This window comes from Hyperolius riggenbachi, chromosome 3 (genome assembly GCF_040937935.1).
Source record: "Hyperolius riggenbachi isolate aHypRig1 chromosome 3, aHypRig1.pri, whole genome shotgun sequence".
NCBI classification, from domain to species: Eukaryota; Metazoa; Chordata; class Amphibia; order Anura; family Hyperoliidae; genus Hyperolius; species Hyperolius riggenbachi.
In genome coordinates, this window is record NC_090648.1 from 36467414 (window position 1) to 36491034 (window position 23621).

Genomic DNA, 23621 nt, shown 5'->3' on the forward strand with positions numbered 1-23621 from the left:
GGGGGGCCCTCTTTCGCATGGGGTAGCGGCAGTTCGGCGGCGATCGGGTAGGACACGCAGCAAGCAAAGTGCTTGCTGCGTGTTTTAAAAAAAAATTATTAAAATCGGCCCAGCAGAGCCTGAGCGGTGGCCTCCGGCGTCTCTGGACGAGCCTAGCTTGTCCAGAACGTTAGGGAGGTAAAATCCAGGAAATTTGGTGTCAAACTTCAGTGCTTGAGGGCCACAGTCTAAGCCAACATGGATAAAACATGCAAACCATGCAAAATATGTGCAGATAGGCTATCATTCATAAAGCATTTCCGCATGCGGAAATGCTGAAAACAGCCGACTTTACCGAATACATTGCAAGATCTTCATTCATAAAGGCTCTTTCTGCATGAAAAGCTGACATTACCAAGCAGAGCGATAAATCACCGCCTTGTGCGTGTGTGTAACAACTGTAACAAAATATTCATTCATAAAGATTTACGCAAGCGGTGTAAGGACGGGAAATACCGCTCCCTTGGATGTGGTGATAACAATGTTAAGTTAATGGAGACACAGACCTCCCAGGCAGCTGCAGTAGAGCGGAACACGGACAAATATATCAACTCGGGAGCTTCCTGTGTTTCCGCAAGCCTACAGACTGCCTACCGCCAGCCTAGTTCGGGGAATCTCTGCACTGCTATCGCACTTGTACACTTTTTTATGAATGACCACACAGAAGTGTAAAATACCGGCAGCGGTGTTTTCCCGCACTGATTTGCATTACCGACCACACTTTTAGGAATGATAGCCATAGTTTCCTGACCATGGTTCAAATCTGGAACCTCAGCTGTCTAATCATCATCATCAACATCATCAAGTGCTGTCAAGCTGACGTAATTTCCTTCAGTTCCTTGCAATTATATGGACAGTTCCTCCAGAGTTGCCTGTCTTCAGTTTGCACCTTTACTTCCTGCAGTTATGTTTCTGACCTACTTGTTTTGAAATGGATCTATGTTGCTGACAGACTTCCTTGTCCGGTCTTTCTCTCCATAAGCATCATGGATTGAGAGGTACAATGCCTCGTAATGTGTCTATAGTATACATCCCTCAATCTGTGTCATTTGTGCTTTGGCATGCCATAGTTTTCCTATGACTTTCAACAGTATATGTGTGGACAAGCCAGCTGATTTTCAATTCATTAACAGTGATGGTGGTTTTGAGGATGATTATAAAGTGTACATGACGCAGCGTAATATGTTGGCGCTTTATAAATACAATAAATAAATAAATAAATAAAATAAATAATAAACATGTGACATGATAAGAAGCGCATGTGTATTGTAATGCAAAACATATTAATAACAAGACTGTTTTACATGTTTTATTTTGCTGCCTGAGGCCTGGAACCCACTAGAAAGCGCAAAGCGATATCGCAATTGCTAGCGATTTGTGATAGCATTTTGAAAGCGATTTTGGGAGCAATTTTCCTGCTCCTATGCAATTCATTAGAAAGGAAACACTCCCAAAATGCTGCATGCCCTGCAATTGCGATTTCCCTAATCGCAATCGTTTTAATGGAATCTGTCCCATCCATGTACATTGGAAGAGCATTTAGGAAAAATCGCTAGAGATTTAAAGCACTCCCACTCAAAAAAAACGCTCTAGTGGGTTCCAGCACTGAAAGAGTTAATTTCTAGCCATGGAGGTGACAGCTTCTGCCTTGTCGGTACTTTTTGGGTAATATAGTAAGCATCACTGATAAGTAAATTACAGCCATAAGCATTTTCCTAGCAGAATACAACTTTTGATAGCAGAGGGAGATTAAAAAAAAAAAGGTCAATAGTTCATGTATTTTCATTTAGGGACACTTAATAGGCTGCCACTGAGCAGAGACAGCAAAACATTCATCCTGATTTGTAAATGTTTAAATATAAAATAAAACCATGAGATATCTAAAAAAGTATTTTTTTTAAGAGTAGGAGGATGAGTCCAATTTTTTTTCTCATCAGTTTATTTTCATCTCAGGTTCACTTTAAAGGAATTATCAGGGTAATCCAATCCAGAAGTACTGGCCTTATGCTTCTACCACTACACCAAAAAATGAATTGATACGCTTAACCTCCCTGGCGGTGCATTTCTGTCTGGAGTCAAAAGCGGTAATTTTTTTACAAGAATTTTAGGCCTCTAATTCTTAAAGCCAATGGGTACCGTTTCTAAAAACAAAAAGTCAGATACTCACCTAAGGATAGGGAAGGCTCGGTCCTAATGAGCCTTCCCTCTCCTCTCCCGGTGCCCTCGGTGCTGCACTGGCTCCCCCGTTCGCGTCCGCCGCCGCAGGGACTTCGGAGGCCTTCGGGAGAACTCAGGCTTCTGAAGACGAGCCGCTCCATACTACCAAAGCGAGCGCGTCATAGAGGGTGCTCGCGCATGCGTAGTATGGAGCGGCCGCATCATCGGGAGCCCGAGTGCTCCCGAAGCCTTCCGAAAGCTCCCTTCGGCATGCGGAAGTGGCAGTATTTGACCGCACTGGTCGAATACTGCCACGGGGGATCCTGCGCGGGACCGGGCACCGGGAGAGGAGAGGGAAGGCTCATTAGGACCGAGCCTTCCCTCTCCTTAGGTGAGTATCTGACTTTTTGTTTTTAAAACCGGTAAACATTCACTTGAAGTCATAACTCACCAAAATTTGACAGCATAAACCCTGAACATTCTGCATATAAATAAAAGACTAGAACACAAATTTGTTGAATTAATTAAATTATGAGTAAACTTAAAAGATTGTGAAACTGTACAAATAAGGCAGGCAGGGAGTAGTCAAAATCCAGGCAGTGGTCGGTGCAGGTGGCAGGTAGAGAGTAGTCAAAATCCAGGCAGTGGTCAGTGCAGGTGGCAGGTAGAGAGTAGTCAAAATCCAGGCAGTGATCGGTGCAGGTGGAAGGTAGAGAGTAGTCAAAATCCAGGCAGTGATCGGTGCAGGTGGAAGGTAGAGAGTAGTCAAAATCCAGGCAGTGCTCGGTGCAGGTGGAAGGTAGAGAGTAGTCAAAATCCAGGCAGACGTTGGTGCAGGCAGCAGGTAGAGAGTCATCAAAATCCAGGCAGAGGTCGGTGCAGGCGGCAGGTAGAGAGTAGTCAAAATCCAGGCAGACGTTGGTGCAGGGGCAGGTAGAGAGTAATCAAAATCCAGGCAGAGGTCGGTGCAGGCGGCAGGTAGAGAGAAGTCAAAATCCAGGAAGACGTTGGTGCAGGCAGCAATATATATACACATACAGTATATACATCTATACATGTATACACATATATATATGCACACATGGCACATTTTTATAAAAAAAAATAGCTCGGGTCCACTTTAAAATTTTATCCGCCCCTCCCGCCGACGTCACGCCACCACTGCTACACTGATCAGAAAATCTTGAACTATTCGGTTGAATGGTCGTTGAATCGAACAAAGAGCTATTCAACCTACACTATCTACTGCACATCATAAAACAATATATTTATTTGTTTTATTAGCAAGAAGCTCATGAACTTATACAAAAATTGATAGACCATCAAAAAATTAAATCAGTCACATATCACATATTTTTATTTCTACCCATAAGATGCTCTTTGGAGTTAATTTTGGGTCTAAACAATATAATGAAACATTTAGAGAGGAACATACAGATGACCAGAGCCCAACTGGAGGTCAAAATGGCAAAGATCTCCATAGCCACTGTGTGTTTGCCCTGAGCACTGAGGTATGCTGGGATAAAAGATATCCAAACACTTATGAAAGCCAGCATGCTGAAAGTAATAAACTGGGCCTCATTGAAGCTGTCAGGGAGTCTACGAGCCAGGAAAGCTACAATAAAACTTATGGTGGCCAGAAGAAAGAGGTAACCCAACATGGTCCAGAAGGCAATGAGAGAACCCTCATTACACTCAACAATGATTATTCCGGGTTTGGTTTGAATATTATTTTCTGAGAATGGAGGTGCAAGTGAAAGCCAAACAATGCATAAAATAAATTGTAAGAGGAAGCATATAAAAATTATCATATAGGACACTTGAGGTGTAGTCCATTTCCGCAAACCGCTGCCTGGTCTGGTGGCCATGAAAGCCAACACCACCATGATGGTTTTGGCCAAGATGCAGGAAACACATAGAGCAAAGAACAAACCAAATGATGTCTGACGCAGAAGACATTTCTCAGGTTGAGGGTATCCAATAAACACCAAAGAACAAAGAAAGCACAAAGACAGCAAGACCAGGAGAAGACAGCTCAGTGCGTAATTGTTGGCTTTGATTATAGGGGTATGTTTATGTTGTATAAAAATCATTAATATGAGAACAGGAGCTAAGGAAGATAAAATGCTGACAGATGCCAAAGCAGCTCCCAATGGCTCTTCAAAGGAGAGAAACTCAACCACCTTCAAAACACAGCTGGTCCTCTGTGGATTTGGCCAATAATCCCAGGAGCATTTCATACAATCAATGGAATCTACATCATAAAACACATATGAAAGCATAATTTAACATAACATTTATGTATAACCTTTATTTACAAAGCACCAACATACAACAGTGTTGTGCAATAAAAAAGCAGATGACAAACTTGAATGCATAACAAGTACAATCTGTTGGCTATGTTCTGCTGTTACCCTACAGCCATGGGGGGAATAGAATAAAAGGAGGATTAGTGACTACTATCATTCAATTACACCTTCTGTATGTTAATATCTGCAGGGAAGGAAATTGCATGGATTTGCAGTGTAAAGGCTTGTACACACATCCAAACAATCTGCCCAACTACCATCTAAGCTTGGTCTGTTGGAAGACAGTTGGGCATGTGTACGGCTGGCAAACAACAAGGCGACCAACTGATAACAGGTGGTTTGCCAGATCCATCCTGTGGATCAACCTGCACAACCATCTTGCAGGTTAGTCACAGGTGTACAAGTCATTTGAACAACTTTGTTGTTCTTGAATGCAGACATGTTGTGCAGTTGGTTGTTTTGCTTGCACGCAGTACTTAGGTGAGTGGGTTGTTTAGTTGGTGTTGGTGTGCGTGTACATATTTGTCGTGTAAACAACTTGTCGTGCAGTTGGTTGTTTGGCTCGGTTGGTTGTGTATTATGTTGGATGCCTGTATGAGCCTTAATAAAGTACACTATCATAGAGGTAACAATAATGGTAAACACTATAATAAAGTTATAAAAAAGAACACCGAGAGCCCAATATAGTGTAGTATGTACTGAAATATGGGAGAATAGTAAAGTGTGAGAATAAGATACTCACAAACCAGGGTTACCATCCAGGCAACCACTGAACATGCAGGTGAGGAAATTAGACCTGTTCTCACTCAGGATTAAGAAGTCGCTCTCATTAGATCGGAAAAGAAGGGGGTGGATCACCCTTCCACCAGGGGTGGACACAATGCTAGTAGTAGAAAACAGAGGCGCCAGCAGGATAAAACTTATCTAAAATCTTTAAAAAATGCTTGGGAGGCAGCGGTGGACTTACCTCCAAGAAGCAGACACATTAACTGTGAATTTCAACAAACAAATGTATTATATATTCCCCAAAACAGATGCAACGCGTTTCTCAGGTATATAACCCGCTTCATCAGGCAATAGGTAGGGATATAAACAACAACAACAACAACAAATAACATTTGTAAAGCGCTTTTCTCCCGTGGGACTCAAAGCGCATAAGCATGGCTCCGACCATCGTGGTACAGAGGAAGAATTTTATAAATCTGGAAATGCCAGGCTAAACAGGTGGCTTTTCAGTCTGGATTTGAATAGCTCCAGGGATGGTGCTGTCTTTACTGGGTGTGGTAGGGAGTTCCAAAGAGTAGGGGCAGCATGACAGAAGGCTCTGTCTCCAGATTTTTTGAGGTGCACTCTGGGAGTGACCAAGTTTATAGAACTTGCTGATCTGAGGTTGTGAGAGGTGTGGTGCAGCTTCAGCAAGTCCTTCATGTATCCAGGGCCCAGATTGTGCAGGGATTTGAATGTCAGCAGTCCAATCTTGAAGAGTATTCTCCATTCTACTGGTAGCCAGTGCAGTGAGCGAAGGATCGGTGTAATGTGACAGTGGCGAGGCTGGTTTGTTAGCAATCTGGCAGCAGCATTCTGCACTAATTGCAGGCGACGCAGGTCCTTTTTGGGGAGGCCAGCATAAAGGGCATTGCAGTAGTCCAGCCGTGATGTGATGAAGGCGTGGACTAGGGTTGGAAGATCCTCTGGGGGAATCAGATGTTTAATCTTTGCAATGTTCTTCAGATGAAAGAGGGAAGATTTAACTACAGATGAAATTTGGTTTCTGAAACTCAATTCCCCATCGATTAGTACGCCAAGGCTGCGCACAAGGTTGGAGCTGTTTATGTCTGAATTCCCAATCCTGATTGGTGTTGCTTTAGGATAGAGCGGTTTTGATGGCGAGCACTGGCTTTGGATAGAGTTGGGCCGAACAGTTCGCCTGCGAACGGTTCCATGCGAACTTCAGTGGTTCGCGTTCGCGTCCCGCAGGCGAACCTTTGCAGAAGTTCGGTTCGCCCCATAATGCACATGGAGGGTCAACTTTGACCCTCTACATCACAGTCAGCAGGCCCAGTGTAGCCAATTAGGCTACACTAGCCCCTGGAGCCCCACCCCCCCTTATATAAGGCAGGCAGCGGCGGCCATTACGGCCACTCGTGTGCCTGCATTAGTCAGAGTAGGGCGAGCTGCTGCAGACTGTCTCTCAGGGAAAGATTAGTTAGGCTTAGCTTGTTCCTGTCTGGCTGCATACCTGTTCTGTGAACCCACCACTGCATACCTGTGCTGTGAACCCACCACTGCATACCTGTGCTGTGAACCCACCACTGCATACCTGTTCTGTTCAGTGGACCCGCCACTGTATACCTGTTCATTGAACCCACCACTGCATACCTGTGCTGTGAACCCACCACTGCATACCTGTGCTGTGAACCCACCACTGCATACCTGTGCTGTGAACCCACCACTGCATACCTGTTCTGTTCAGTGGACCCGCCACTGCATACCTGTTCTGTTTAGTGAACCGCCACTGTATACCTGTTCTGTTTAGTGAACCCGCCACTGCATACCTGTTCTGTTCAGTGAACCCACCGCATCAGTGCGCATACCTGTTCTGTTCAGTGGACCCGCCACTGCATACCTGTTCTGTTTAGTGAACCGCCACTGTATACCTGTTCTGTTTAGTGAACCGCCACTGTATACCTGTTCTGTTTAGTGAACCCGCCACTGCATACCTGTTCTGTTCAGTGGACCCGCCACTGCATACCTGTTCTGTTTAGTGAACCCGCCACTGCATACCTGTTCTGTTCAGTGGACCCGCCACTGTATACCTGTTCTGTTTAGTGAACCCGCCACTGCATACCTGTTCTGTTCAGTGGACCCACCGCATCAGTGCGCATACCTGTGCAGTTAAGTGAACCCGCCACTGCATACCTGTTCTGTTCAGTGGACCCGCCACTGCTTACCTGTTCTGTTTAGTGAACCGCCACTGTATACCTGTTCTGTTTAGTGAACCCGCCACTGCATACCTGTTCTGTTCAGTGAACCCACCGCATCAGTGCGCATACCTGTGCAGTTAAGTGAACCCGCCACTGCATACCTGTTCTGTTCAGTGAACCCACCGCATCAGTGCGCATACCTGTGCAGTTAAGTGAACCCGCCACTGCATACCTGTTCTGTTCAGTGAACCCACCGCATCAGTGCGCATACCTGTGCAGTTGTTCTGTTTAGTGAACCCGCCACTGCATACCTGTTCTGTTCAGTGAACCCACCGCATCAGTGCGCATACCTGTGCAGTTAAGTGAACCCGCCACTGCATACCTGTTCTGTTCAGTGGACCCGCCACTGCATACCTGTTCTGTTTAGTGAACCGCCACTGTATACCTGTTCTGTTTAGTGAACCCGCCACTGCATACCTGTTCTGTTCAGTGAACCCACCGCATCAGTGCGCATACCTGTGCAGTTAAGTGAACCCGCCACTGCATACCTGTTCTGTTCAGTGAACCCACCGCATCAGTGCGCATACCTGTGCAGTTAAGTGAACCCGCCACTGCATACCTGTTCTGTTCAGTGAACCCACCGCATCAGTGCGCATACCTGTTCTGTTTAGTGAACCCGCCACTGCATACCTGTTCTGTTCAGTGGACCCGCCACTGCATACCTGTTCTGTTTAGTGAACCGCCACTGTATACCTGTTCTGTTTAGTGAACCCGCCACTGCATACCTGTTCTGTTTAGTGAACCCGCCACTGCATACCTGTTCTGTTCAGTGGACCCGCCACTGCTTACCTGTTCTGTTTAGTGAACCGCCACTGTATACCTGTTCTGTTTAGTGAACCCGCCACTGCATACCTGTTCTGTTCAGTGAACCCACCGCATCAGTGCGCATACCTGTGCAGTTAAGTGAACCCGCCACTGCATACCTGTTCTGTTCAGTGGCGCCATCCCCCCCTCCAGGTGTTAGACCCCTTGAAACATCTTTTCCATCACTTTTGTGGCCAGCATAATTATTTTTTTTTCAAAGTTCGCATCCCCATTGAAGTCTATTGCGGTTCGCGAACTTTAACGCGAACCGAACCTTTCGCGAAAGTTCGCGAACCCGGTTCGCGAACCGAAAATCGGAGGTTCGGCCCAACTCTGGCTTTGGACAAACAGGACCTCAGTTTTGTCAGCATTCAGTTTCAACCAGTTATCATTCATCCATGCCTGAAGCTCAGCTAAGCAAGAGTTTATTTTTGGGGTAGGGTCTGTTTCACCAGGTTTGAAGGACAGGTATAGCTGTGTGTCATCGGCGTAGCAGTGGTGCGTCAGGCCATGTCATTGAATAAGTGTACCGAGTGGCAACATGTAGATTGCAAACAGCAGAGGGGATAGGATTGATCCTTGTGGCACTCCGAATTGTAGAGGTGCAGGTTTGGACATTATAGGTCCTAGGGATACTCTCTGTGTTCTGTCAGTCAGGAATGATCTGAACCACTGGAGGACTGATCCACTGATGCCACAGTACTCCTGCAGTCTGTTAAGCAGGATTTCATGGTCAACTGTATCAAAAGCCGCTGAGAGATCCAACAGGATTAGGATGGAGCATTCCCCTCTGTCCCTTGCCATGAGCAGATCGTTGCAGACTTGGATGAGGGCTGTTTCACAGCTGTGGTGTTTCTTAAAGCCAGATTGTAGGGGGTCCAGGATGTTGTTTACTGACAGCCTGGTTTCAAGTTGCAGATAGACAGCCTTTTCAATAACTTTACCTAAGAAGGGGAGGTTGGAGACAGGTCTGTAGCTGCTCATAGCATCTGGATCCATGGAAGGTTTTTTTAAGAAGGGGCTTGATGATTCCTTCTTTTAGAGAGGTAGGAAACCTCCCTGCTTGCAGAGAGCAATTTACTATTTTGTGAAATGCTGGACCAAGCAGGTCAGGGCATTTCAGCATATGTTTAGTTGGTCCAGGGACAGGGTCCAGGTCGCAGGTCGTCTGGCGGAGACGACAGAGGATGTCTGAGATCTCTTCCTCACTAATACTTTTGAAGTCAGTCCAGGGTGTTAGGTTGTTTTTGCAACTATTTCCATTAGTTGCATGAGTCTTGGGTGCTGTGGACTGAATGAGAGACCGAATAGAAGATACTTTGTCAGCAAAGTAGCAAGCAAATTTTTCACATAGCTCCTTTGAGGGAGTTATAGTGGGTTTTAGACAGGATGGATTACATAGTCTATCAACTGTGCGGAATAGTTGGGCTGGTCTGTTGGCGGCCTTTGCGATCTCCTGTGATAGGTAGGAGGATTTTTTCTTGGTGATCGCATTTTGGTAGCTTTCCAGGTGAGAGACAAGGGTGTGTTTATCTTTTGAATTCTGAGATTTTCGCCACTTCCTTTCTAGTCTGCGCACTTCTTTCTTTATGTCCTTTAGTGAGCTGTCAAACCACCGTGCATGGTGAAGTGGTGTAGATCGTTTGATGCGAACTGGAGCGAGGGCGTCATAGGCAGATGACACTGCATGGTTGTATATCAGGACCATGGAGTCTGGGTCTGTGCAATGATTGGTTAATGCGTCGAAGTTGAGGATATTCTGAACGTGCTAGGGTGAGACATCTTTCAGTGAACGGTATTTTATGAGTTCTTTCCCTCTGTGTTTTATCGCTGGTGCTGTCAGAGAGAAGTGGATGGTGTGGTGGTCTGACCATACCACTGGGTTTATATCCATGTGTGATATTAAAAGTCCGGAATGAAATATAAGATCCAGGGTGTGCCCTTTCGTGTGGGTGGGGAGGTTGACAGCCTGAGAGAGACCCAGTTCACTCATTATGAGAAGTAGTTCACTTCCTAGCTGGGAGTCGTGATCATCCACCCATGCATTGAAGTCTCCCAGGATGATCCATCTAGGGTGTTCCACTGTTACGCAGGATAAGAGTTCAGATATTTCCTTAAGAAAGGCTGGACCATTTTTTTGGGGGCGGTATATGAGCAATATGTTGATGTTTACTTCTGCTGACAGTTGAGCTGCAAGACATTCAAAGGTTTCAGTGGGGCCTATGGGCAGGGGCCTTATGTTCAAAGAGGATCTGAAGCGGGGCGCATGCGCGGCGCGTGATGAGATAGGTACTCATCCCGTGTGCTCCGCTCCGGGGAGAAGCCACATGCAGGAAAACTCTTAATCCCAGCAATACGAGGGGAGATATAAACAGCGGAGAGGACATCTGAGAGACGCAGGATGCAGCAAAACCCATCCAAAGGCAGAGATAGTGCGGCGAAGGCTCTGGATTTCTTCCGTCCCAGAGAAAATACGACATCCAAGATGGCGCCCGCAAAAGCTGCAGAGAATAAGAGCACCACTGAGGACATACCAGAAAGGCCTCAAAGAGCTGAATTCTCACTGAAAGACATCCCGGACCTGATTGCTGACCTGAAGGAAGACCTCCGGAGGGAAATTAGATCAGCAACATCGATCTTATCATCTCAAATAGATGAGCTGGGCTCTCGGATACATGACCTGGAGGTAAAAGCTGATGACACTGCAGACACCATTACGGCTATACAAAGTAAGCAAACAGAACAAGATGAAAAACAACAAGAGACGGAGGCCTGGCTAGAGGATATGGATAATAGAGGGAGAAGGGACAATCTGAGGATAAGAGCAGTACCCGATTCAATCACAGATATAAAAGGATATACCTTTGCACTTTTCAAGGCCTAACTACCAGAGACGGCAGACGAGCTATTTAGATTTGACAGGATCCATAGAGCGCTGAGGACTCCACGCAATAATGAACTTTCCAAAGATATAATTTTAAAAATGCATTATCATGAAACAAAAGAGGAGATCCTAAAAGCTGCGAGAGAAATGGGGTCAAACGGAATAGGGGAACATAAAGTGCAGATTTTTCCGGATATATCACCACTAACGCTGTCTAAACGTAGATCTCTAAAACCGATCACCTCAATACTGCAAAAAAAGGCTATTCTATACAAATGGAGGTTCCCATTTGCTTTGTCTTTCAAGTTGGGAGCCAACAGAGTCCAAATAAACAACCTACAGGAAGGCCTGAAGCTGTTAAAAGAACAGGGACTGCTGGACCAAGGAGACATCACAACGATGGACACTTCTAAAACCACCAAAAGGCTGCAAAGAGACTGGCAGGAGGTACAACACCCTTCTTCAAAGAAATCCAAAGAAAAACCTTGCACTCCCTCTAAGATCCCTACTTCGACGAAAAATACAGGGCCTTCGAAATGAAAAATGAACAGTTGGGCTCAGATAAGTTGACTATTTTTGATAAGTTTCCAACGAGAAATAAGTAAGCTATGTTATACAGTGGTGTGAAAAACTATTTGCCCCCTTCCTAAATTCTTATTCTTTTGCATGTTTGTCACACTTAAATGTTTCTGCTCATCAAAAACCGTTAACTATTAGTCAAAGATAACATAATTGAACACAAAATGCAGTTTTAAATGATGGTTTTTATTATTTAGTGAGGAAAAAACCTCCAAATCTACATGGCCCTGTGTGAAAAAGTGATTGCCCCCCTTATTAAAAAATAACTTAACTGTGGTTTATCACACCTGAGTTCAATTTCTGTAGTCACCCCCCAGGCCTGATTACTGCCACACCTGTTTCAATCAAGAAATCACTTAAATAGGAGCTATCTGACACAGAGAAGTAGACCAAAAGCACATCAAAAGCTAGACATCATGCCAAGATCCAAAGAAATTCAGGAACAAATGAGAACAAAAGTACTGTAATTGATATCTATCAGTCTGGTAAAGGTTATAAAGCCATTTCTAAAGCTTTGGGACTCCAGTGAACCACAGTGAGAGCCATTATCCACAAATGGCAAAAACATGGAACAGTGATGAACCTTCCCAGGAGTGGCCGGCCGACCAAAATTACCCCAAGAGCACAGAGAAAACTCATCCGAGAGGCCACAAAAGACCCCAGGACAACATCTAAAGAACTGCAGGCCTCACTTGCCTCAATTAAGGTCAGTGTTCTCGACTCCACCATAAGAAAGAGACTGTGAAAAAACGGCCTGCATGGCAGATATCCAAGGCGCAAACCACTTTTAAGCAAAAAGAACATTAAGGCTCGTCTCAATTTTTCTAAAAAACATCTCAATGATTGCCAAGACTTTGGGGAAAATACCTTGTGGACCAACGAGACAAAAGTTGAACTTTTTGAAAGGTGCGTGTCCCGTTACATCTGGCGTAGAAGTAACACAGCATTTCAGCAAAAGAACATCATAGCAACAGTAAAATATGGTGATGGTAGTGTGATGGTCTGGGGTTGTTTTGCTGCTTCAGGACCTGGAAGGCTTGCTGTGATAGATGGAACCATGAATTCTACTGTCTACAAAAAATCCTGAAGGAGAATGTCCGGCCATCTGTTCGTCAACTCAAGCTGAAGCGATCTTGGGTGCTGCAGCAGGACAATGACCCAAAACACACCAGCAAATCCACCTCTGAATGGCTGAAGAAAGACAAAATGAAGACTTTGGAGTGACCTAGTCAAAGTCCTGACCTGAATCCTATTGAGATGTTGTGGCATGACCTTGAAAAGGCGGTTCATGCTAGTAAACTCTCAAATAAAGCTGGATTACAACAATTCTGCAAAGATGAGTGGGCCAAAATTCCTCCAAAGTGCTGTAAAAGACTTGTTGCAAGTTATCGCAAACGCTTGATTGCAGTTATTGCTGCTAAGGGTGGCCCAACCAGTTATTAGGTTCAGGGGGCAATTTCTTTTTCACACAGGGCCATGTAGGTTTTGAGTTTTTTTTATCACTAAATAATAAAAAACATCATTTAAAACTGCATTTTGTGTTCAATTATGTTATCTTTGACTAATAGTTAACGGTTTTTGATGAGCAGAAACATTTAAGTGTGACAAACATGCAAAAGAATAAGAAATCAGGTAGGGGGCAAATAGTTTTTCACACCACTGTATATGCTCGAATAATAGAAGGAGCGTTCCGTCTCCCCACATTATCATACGGGCTACGCCCTATAGATACCTCCCCTCCATATAAGTCTATACAAAAGAGGTCAGATATTTTAGATCTACCTACAAATACTTAGGAAATACGCTGTCATTAAGATTAGAAATAAGACAACAATGATATAATAGATAGGCCATCCCCGGCAATTTGCTGCCACAACTAGCTCTCCATTTGAGATGTTTCCTTGTAAAGAAAATATCCTTTCATTGGGGGATCATTTATCTAAGGATGATCTCCGCAAAATGGTTAATTTGCAATGTAATGTAATTCTGTTATACGTGTGTTTATCTGTTTTTATGAGTTATGTCGTTTATACATCCTTCCGAAACAAGAGATTGTCATGCCAAATACTTCTCTCAGGGCATTATGATATCACAAGCAATCTATTTCGCATCCAAATTTATGAAAGTCCTCACCCATAATGCACAAGGGCTTAATAGCCCCCAAAAGAGACTTAAGTGCTTGAATTTCTATAGAGATAAAAACCCAGACGTGATAATGATCCAGGAGACACATATCACGAAAAAAAGTATTCCCAAATATATACACAAAGATTTTCCCACATGCTATTTCTCCTGTCACCCAAGTGCTAAAAAAAACGGAGTAGCTATTCTTATCAATAAAAACTTTCCATTTATTATGAAAGACAAATACACAGATAAAGAAGGAAGGATACTAATGATTCTGGGAGAAATATATGGCAAAGAGATTCTGCTTGTTTCCCTTTACGCCCCTTCCATTAAGAATGGTGCGTTTTATGCGGAGATACTAGAGAGGATCAGGAAATTTAAGGCCCACAAGATAATAGTAGCAGGCGATATGAATACCGCTAGCTACCCGCCAAAAGACTGTAGTAATAGAGGGGGACAAAAGACCAGACCTGCACCTCCTAAATCTTTCTTTTGTTTGTGGAGGGAGTTGAACATGGTGGAATCGTGGAGAGAAGCTCACCCCAACAAAATAGATTTTACCTTCTTTTCCCATCCCCATCTTAGCTCATCAAGAATCGATTATATATACGCCTCAAGAGCCCTCATAACAGAGATGGTAGATTCTAAAATCTGCCATTCACCTTTATCAGATCATTCTCTGGTGTCCACTACATTCTCCTCCCTCTGTAACTCCACTCACAACAGGCTAAGATGGAGGCTACCTCCACATATATTATCCCACCCTAAAAATGTGGAAATTTTAGATCAACATATTCAGGAATACTTCTCCTTAAATAAAAGCGGGGACACATCCACGAGTACTAGATGGGAGGCACACAAAACATGTATAAGAGGCCATATTATATCTCTAAATTCAGGGATCAAAAAAGACAAAAACAGAACTAGGGAGAACCTAGAACGAACCTTACACAAGCTATACACGGATCATGCCCTGAATATGACTAAGAATATTCTGAGGCAGATAAGTCAGATTAGGGAACAAATAGATGCTATTTTAACGGAGGAAGTAGCATGCACATTCAGATGGCTGGGACAAAAACATTACCACTTAGCCAACAAAGCTAGCTCTACCCTGGCAAACAAACTAACAAACAAACAGAGAGCACAAAAATTCCACCCCTTGAAACTCCCTAATGGGGGGCTCACACACAACCCTAAAAAGATTACCAACATGTTTAAAGCTTTCTACGAAAAGTTATACAGCAATAATGGATCGTCTACAAGAGAAAACATTATGAAGTTTTTAAATAACATAGTTCTACCACAAATTACCCAGGAACAAAATGAAAGCATGAACGCCCCCATAACAGAAAATGAAGTTAACAGGACTATAAAAAACTTAAAACACTCCAAAGCTCCGGGACCGGACGGTCTCCCGGCATCTTACTACAAAACCTTTAGAAAAATTCTCACCCCACAATTAGTTCAATATTTTGAATCCATTAGAGAGGGTAATAAAATACAATCAGAATCTAACAAGGCTACAATAGTAGTATTGGCAAAAGAAAACAGGGATGTAAACATGTGCAAAAATTACAGGCCCATATCATTGATAAATGTGGACCACAAGATCCTAACAAAAATATTAGCAGACAGAAGTAATAAATTCTTGCCCCAAATAATAAAATCAGACCAGGTAGGCTTCATAAGAAACCGACAAGGGCCAGATAACATTAGGAAAATCTGTAACTTAATCTGGAGGGCCCAGCACTATAAAAAAACACTACTACTGTTAGCAGTGGATATCGAAAAAGCCTTCGACTCTCTGAATTGGTCTTACCTGTACGCAACTTTGCACAGATTTGGATTCCATGGAGAGTTTGTCAATACACTAAGGAACCTATACTCAAACCCCTCTGCCTCTATATTAACAGCGGGATTTGAATCCGATAACTTCCAGATAAAAAGGGGAACAAGGCAGGGGTGTCCCCTATCACCAGCCCTTTTCGCTCTGGCTTTCAAACCCCTCATGGAATCAATAAGATCTAATCCCTCAGTCAAAGGCCCGACAATTAAAGATTTAGAATTCAAGTGTTCTGCCTTTGCAGATGATCTGTTGCTGACATTGGAAGATCCTTTCATATCTGTACCAAACGTCCTTAAAATTTTGGGTAACTTTGCTTTAGCTTCAGGACTAAAAGGAAACCAAGATAAAACGGAAGCTTTACCAATATTGTTCCCCACAGTAGAGGAAGAAAGAGTAAAGGAAAATTTCCCCTTTATTTGGAAAAAACAAACGTTAAAATACCTGGGAATTCAGATCACCAAATCCATAGACTCCTTATATAAACATAACTATCCACTTTTAATAAACCAGATAAAAATCGGACCTAACCAGATGGGATAAGTTAAAAATATCATGGGTAGGAAGAATAAACACGATAAAAATGGTAGTACTACCCAAAATATTATACTTATTTAGATCAATACCAATATTAATTCCCAAGGCTCAGATCAAAGCCTTACAGAAGGAATGTCTAAGATTTATCTGACTTCATAAGAAACCCAGAATCAAGGCCAGGATAATGCAGACCCATAAAAAAAAGGGAGGGATGGGGGTACCGAATCTTATTAGATACCTAGAGGCCGCAAGGATCTCCCAGCTGTTCGCAGGGTCATTTAGAGAATACGATGCAAAATGGAGAGAGCTGGAAAATGCCCTCCTACACCCTTATAAATTGCAAGATATGGTTTGGTGGACAAACACTCCAAAAGATATAATTAAAAATGGATCTATTATCACCCAGGAAGCATTTAAACTTTGGAACCATTTAAAATACAAATTCAAATTAATCAACCAACCCTCTATTTTATCTCCCTTCGGCCACAACCCCTCCTTTAAACCGGGGGAAACAGAAATAAATTATGTTTGGTGGATAAACAATGGGTTTAATACTCCTTCAGATATGATATCAAGGGGACACATTCTCACATGGCAAGAATTAATTGACAAGTGGGATATTCCCAGGAAAGAATTTTTTAGATACATGCAGGTAAGAGCCTACATTATAAAGAACTGGGGACAATCTCCTTTGACATATAGCTACACGCTCTTGGAAAAAATATATATGAAACAAGATCTCTTTGAGAAAGCCATATCCATAGTGTACTCATTAATACAGGGGGAAGAGATACATTTTAAACATAAATACCAGCTGGAATGGGAGAAGGACTTGGGCCTAACTTTCTCAAGGGAGGATTGGGAAAAAATCTGGGATAAAACTTCAAGATGCTCCAGGAATATATCACTCACGGAGACTTCTTTAAAAATCCTATTTAGAACATACCTCACTCCAGAGAGAGTGGCCAAGTTTTCCAAGTCCTCCTCCCCTAACTGCTTCAGAGAATGTGGATCAACAGGATCCTTCTACCACATATGGTGGAATTGTAATATAGTAACTAAATGGTGGGAAAAGGTATACGCACTGGGATCGGAAATAATAGGTATACCCTTATATAAAACACCCCAAAACGCACTCTTAAATAAGTTTATACCCTTACTTACAAACAAGGAAAATAAACTCCTGCAAAAAATTCTAACTGCTGCAAGAATTCAAGTTGCAAAGAACTGGAAGAAAGATAAGATCGACTGGGACACCTTTTTAAACAAAATTAACAATATGTGTCTAAACGAATATCTGACAGATCTCTTACATGAAAATATACAACACTTCATGGAAATCTGGAACCCATGGTTACAATCTAAATACGGTACCCACCTTACAACACATATTAAGGGCAGGAGGGAGACCAAATAGAATATGACGGATGGGTAAACGATAATTAAAATCTCCTGTAGGGAAGTATAGCCATTAACACAAATGTAATATAAGAAAAAGGGAAGGATGTAACAGGTTTAAGTTTATGTTATTGTTGATGTTATCCTCAAGTTTTAAAAGGATAAGAATCCAGACCAACAATAAGCCAGAAGGAGGATGCTCACCTATCCCTAAAGGACCTGACCAAGGTCTGGATCTAATGGATACAGAAAACATTCTACTTTTATAGCAAAAGACAAGTCTAAAACATGGACATTATAATTTAAAAGTATGAATAGAACTGTATTCAACCGACGTGCAAAATTGCAGCACGACCCATATACAGAGCAATTTTAAAAATAGTTTAGACTAACGATAATGCTTATAAGCATTCTTATGTACTTATATGTATAACTTGTACTGCAATTCTCTACTGTTCTCAATAAAACTCTTTTGAAAGCAAAGAGGATCTGAAGCATATGGCAACCCCCCCACCCTTGCGGACTTGTCTCTCACAGTGCAAGACTGAATAATTGGTCGGCAAGGTTGCTTCAAGAGTTGGGCCTGCATGCTTCCCAAGCCAGGTCTCTGTCAAAAAGGTCAAATCAGAGAGCTCTATTAGGTCATGTATAGTTGCAGTCTTATTATTTATCGATCTGGCATTGCAGAGTGTGGCTGTGATTGAGCTTTGCTGGGGATGTTTTTTAGACTTCACTGTCAAACTTGTTATCCTTTGCCTGGTGTTGCTTCCCTGGTGTTTATTTTTGGATGCACTACCTCTCCGCCCCCTTCTGCATTTCCTGAGTATCCCAAAGGATTTTAAGAGGATAGCTAGTAAGGTGTTAATTTTTAATTGTTCCTTGGGAGGGCAGGCAGAGAGAAGGTCCTTTGATGAGTATTTGTATGTTGACATTAGAGACAATAGACTTGTTCAGATAGCTTGTACTTCTGGAGTCCTGCTGAGATCAAAGGGGATCTGTGCAAACTCCTTTCATTCCTACACAGAGTTGGATCATAGATTTATTTTAAGTAAAGTTCCTTGTTTTAGAGTTAGATGATAAATGATAACATAAATGTGGAAAATAGTCACTTGGTGCATATGCCTTGGATAATGAATAAAGGATTACTCACAGGGTGGAGTGAGGGCAATCACAGGCAATTAAGTCTTCAGAGAAGTTGAGGGTCTTGTTTCAGGTCATCTGTTAGAAGGCTTGGTGTGTTCAGCAGAGGTAAGCTTCATGGAGGATTTCAATCCAGTTTAAATCTCTGCCATCCAAAGTAATCCGATTGTTCTGGTTGGTTGTAGTTGTAGCCTTGGTCATGGTGGGTGGAATTCCTCTGTATTTTGAGTCCAGTTTCAGCACAAATAGGTTTAAAGGTGTAGAAATCTGAGACAAGGTCTGGAGCAGCTTAAGAGAGCTGCAGCCCGGCTGGGCGCGCTCAGTAGAAACAAAACCGTCAGTGGTTCTGAACACATGAAGCGCCTCTGTGAGTTAGTTCACGTGTTCCGAACTACTGACTGTTTATATTCCTACCTATAGCCTGATGAAGCTGGCTATACCTGCGAAACACGTTTTATCTGCTTTGGGGAAAATACAACACATTTGTTTGTCGAAATTCACAGTTAATGTGTCTGCGTCTTGGAGGTAAGTCCACCGCTGCCTCCCAAGCATTTTTTTTTAAAGATTTTAGATAAGTTTTATCCTGCTGGCGCCTCTGTTTTCTACTACTAGCATTGTCTCCACCCCTGGTTGAAGGGAGACCCACCCCCTTATTTTCTGATCTACTGAGAGCGACCTACTAATCCTGAGTGAGGACAGGTCAATCTCTTCACCTGCATGTACAGTGGAAGCCTGGATGGTAACCCTGATTTGTGAGTATCTTATTCTCACACTTTACTATTCTCCCATATTTCAGTACATACTACACTATATTGGGCTCTCGTGTTCTTTTTTATAACTTTATTATAGTGTTTACCATTATTGTTACCTCTATGATAGTGTACTTTATTAAGGCTCATACAGGCATCCAACATAATGCACAACCAACCGAGCCAAACAACCAACTGCACGACAAGTTGTTTACACAAAAAATATGTACACATACTCCAACACCAACTGCACAACATGTCTGCATTCAAAAACAACAACGTTGTTCAAACGACTTGTACACCTGTGACTAACCTGCAAGATGGTTGTGTAGGTTGATCCGCAGCATGGATCTGGCAAACCACCTGTTATCAGTTGGTCGCCTTGTTATTTGCCAGCCGTGCACAGGCCCAACTGTCTTTCAACAGACCAAGCTTAGATGATAGTTGGGCAGATTGTTTGGATGTGTGTACGAGCCTTACCACTGCAAATCCATCCAGTTTCCTTATTACTATTCACTGCCTGTACCTCTTTCCATTTTGCTGGTTTGTGTAATTTTGGATGAATTAATTTTAATGGAGCAATAAATTGAAGTTTTAGCTGGATGTGCACCACTGCTTTTTCTCTTCGTTGAATTGACATTCTGTGGACTGGTGAGTTGCACTCTTGAGCTGGCGTCTGTTCCTGTGCATGGACTTTCTCCTCTGTTGGTTTTCTACTACTATAATTAAGTGTTGGGGGAGGGGGGAAGGTCATAAATGGGGATGAAAAATACAACAGAAATACACCACTTACATGTGACCTATACTATATCCTATCACAAAAAAGTAAATGATTACAAACAGCACTTAGACCCCTACATAGGGGGTCTATTTTGTTGGGGGCACTTATGAGGGTGTTGCAATGAGGCAAGAAGTAACGGAGGACACACAAAGATTGGTTTATTCCTCTGTTTACTTTTGAAATATTGGGACCTCTGGGCAAATGACACATCTACTATTATCATTTACCAGTCTGGTTGGAGATCTCTCCTTGTAGACACGGGACACACTCAAAGCAGCAGACAGGTTGTCCTTGTAGAGCAGCCTTCCTGAATCCTGGGGGGCAACTCTCACTGCAGACTGAGCTGGGTACCTGTGTACATGAATGACATGAATCTATAATCTAGTTAAGACTTTTTTTTAATGTATCTGGATCTAAAACAAAGGGATCTGTCTACTAGACATTCTTAAAGCTGAACTTACCAGTGTGTACTTGGTCAGTGACTACATGAGGTCAGAGACTCACAACGCTCCCACTGTCCACACTCCTAGAGATTCTCACCACCTGCAGTATCCACACCTCTAGAAACTCACTCGCATTGTCCACACCCCTAGAAACTCACACCACCCGCATAGTCCACACCCCTAGAAACTCACACCACCCGCATAGTCCACACCCCTAGAAACTTACACCACCCCCATTATACACTCCCCTAGAAATTCACACCACCCACATAGTCCACACCACTAAAAACTCACACCACCAGCATTATTTGTCCACACCCCTAGATACTCACACCATCCGCATTGTCCACACCCCTTAGAGATTCTCCCCATCTGTATTGTCCACAGCCCTAGAAACTCCCACCACCCGCATTGTCCACACCCCCTAGAAACTCCCACCACCCGCATTGTCCACACCCCTTAGAGATTCTCCCCATCTGTATTGTCTACAGCCCTAGAAACTCACACCACCCGCATTGTCTACAGCCCTAGAAACTCACACCACCCGCATTGTCTACAGCCCTAGAAACTCCCACCACCCGCATTGTCCACACTACTTAGATATTCTCCCCATCTGTATTGTCCACAGCCCTAGAAACTCACACCACCCGCATTGTCTACAGCCCTAGAAACTCACACTACCTACATTGTCTACAGTCCTAGAAACTCACACCACCCGCATTGTCCACACCCCTAGAATCTCACACCACCCGCATTGTCCACACCCCTTAGAGATTCTCCCCATCTGTATTGTCTACAGCCCTAGAAACTCCCACCACCTGCATTGTCTACAGCCCTAGAAACTCCCACCACCCGCATTGTCCACACCCCTAGAGACTCACACTACCTACATTGTCCACACCCCCAGTGTTGCTACCCCACTGCCGCATGGGACTAGCCACCAGGGAATGGACACAGGGGGACCACTCAACTATGTACCAGACACCCACAGAGGGGGCAGAGGAGGACCAATAAACTACCTACCACCACCAGGCACCCAGGGAGGGTGCACGGGAGACACTTTACTACCCACCAGGCACCCAGGGAGAGGGCACACAGGGACCACTAGATTACATGTCAGGCACCCAGAGAGGAGAAACAAGAGGACCACTAGACTATCTAACAGGCACCCAGGGAGGGGACACAAGGGACCACAAGACTACCCACCAGGGACCCAGGTAGGGGGAACAGGGGGACTACTCTACTATGGTTGCTGCATTTGTTTGGATGGTAGAATTAGGATTTTGGTTAGCACACTTGCTTTCAGGAGAGAGGCAGAATAGTCACTGTGTTTGCTGAAGGGGAGCTGTGCAGTGGAGAAGGGCTCTGTGGGGGAGGCAATGTTCTAATAACTGCTCTAGATTTATGGCCCTTGGGTTTACCATGAGAGGGATAGCAATGCAGGAGGTGAGGTTTCCTTATAGTTTTACTTTGGGGCCCATGAATTGTGGCTGTGCCCTTGTCTGAAATAGTGTGGATGTGGATTGCCATGGTATGTCATGTCTGGCTATTTGTTCCTTCACTTCATCTGATGTTAAAGTGTACCAGAGCTGTTAACATATAACAGTTTTATACATATCCGGGGCTTCCTCCAGCCCCATGCGCACGGATCGCTCCCACGCTGCCGTCCTCTCGCTCGTCGGTACCGGCCGGGTCCCATAACTTCAGCCAGTCGTGGCCAGTCTGACGCAAGAGAAGTGCGCTCTTTGCATATCTCTTCAGCAGCTGCCGGAGAGATATGCAGAGGGCGCACTTCTCTTGCATAGACTGGCCAAAGTTACGGGACCCGGTACCAAAGAGGGAGAAGAGTGAGGACGGCGGCGTGGGAGCGATCCGAGCTTATGGGGCTGGAGGATGCCCCAGGTATGTATAAAATTGTTATATGTTAACAGCTCTGGTTTCCTTTAAGAAGAACTAGAACTAAAAAGTTTGTAATTGAAGCCACTTCATGTTTCAGGATGTACCATGACCCAGATAACGGATAAGCTACATAGACACCTGTCAATGCCAAGGATAGAGATCCTCTGTGCCAACAGCAATAGACAAACTCTCATTCAACGCCCAAAATTCTTTGAAATCTTTAATTTTCCCTGCTGCTTGATGGGTCAGCTGTGGTTCTGTGAAGATCGCAATGTGTAATTACGATGTCACAAAATTTGTAGGAATTTCCATAATACGATTACGATCATAATGGAAGAATCGTAATCACAAAAAAATTACATGAAAAGGTATGTAATTAAAGAAGAACTACAGTGAAAATAATGTAATAAAAAAGAGTGCTTCATTTTTACAATAATTATGTATAAATGATTTGCCCATTATAAAATCTTTCCTCTCCCTGATTTACAGTCGGACATTTATCACATGGTGAAATTTTTACTGCTTGCAGGTGATGTCAGTGGAAGGAGATGCTGCATGCATTTTTGGCAGTTGAAAACAGCTGTTATTTCCCACAATGCAACAAGGCTCCCACAGTGTGATATCAGCACCTCAGTACTGTGAGCCACTGACATCACAATGTGGGAGGGGTTTCACCACAAAATCAGCCATATAGAGCCCCCTGATGATCTGTTTGAGAAAAGGAAACGATTTCTCATGGGAAAGGGGGTATCAGCTACCGATTCTCTTTAGGACCATATACAAATTTTCCATAATAATTACAATAGTTTCCGTAATTATGATCGTTTTTCAGGACCAATTTCCACGTAGAACACAAAATTACAATTTCCTGATACCCATAATTTCTGTAATTTCGTGTAAAACAATAAATTACAATTTCCGTTTCCCATAATTTTCGTAATTACG

The 23621-nt window shown here is 43.4% G+C and overlaps 1 protein-coding gene across 1 annotated transcript in view; it reads right to left on the bottom strand.

Moving 5' to 3' along the window:
* Positions 1 to 3542: 3542 nt before the first annotated feature.
* Positions 3543 to 23621, bottom strand: part of LOC137562028 (extracellular calcium-sensing receptor-like) — a 30923-nt gene continuing 10844 nt past the window's right edge. The window contains exons 5-6 of the mRNA XM_068273370.1: positions 20562 to 20685; positions 3543 to 4450 (exon numbers count right to left, since the gene is read on the bottom strand). Of these exons, the coding sequence (XP_068129471.1) occupies positions 3543 to 4450; positions 20562 to 20685 (1032 nt within the window). The remainder of the gene's footprint in view (positions 4451 to 20561; positions 20686 to 23621) is intronic.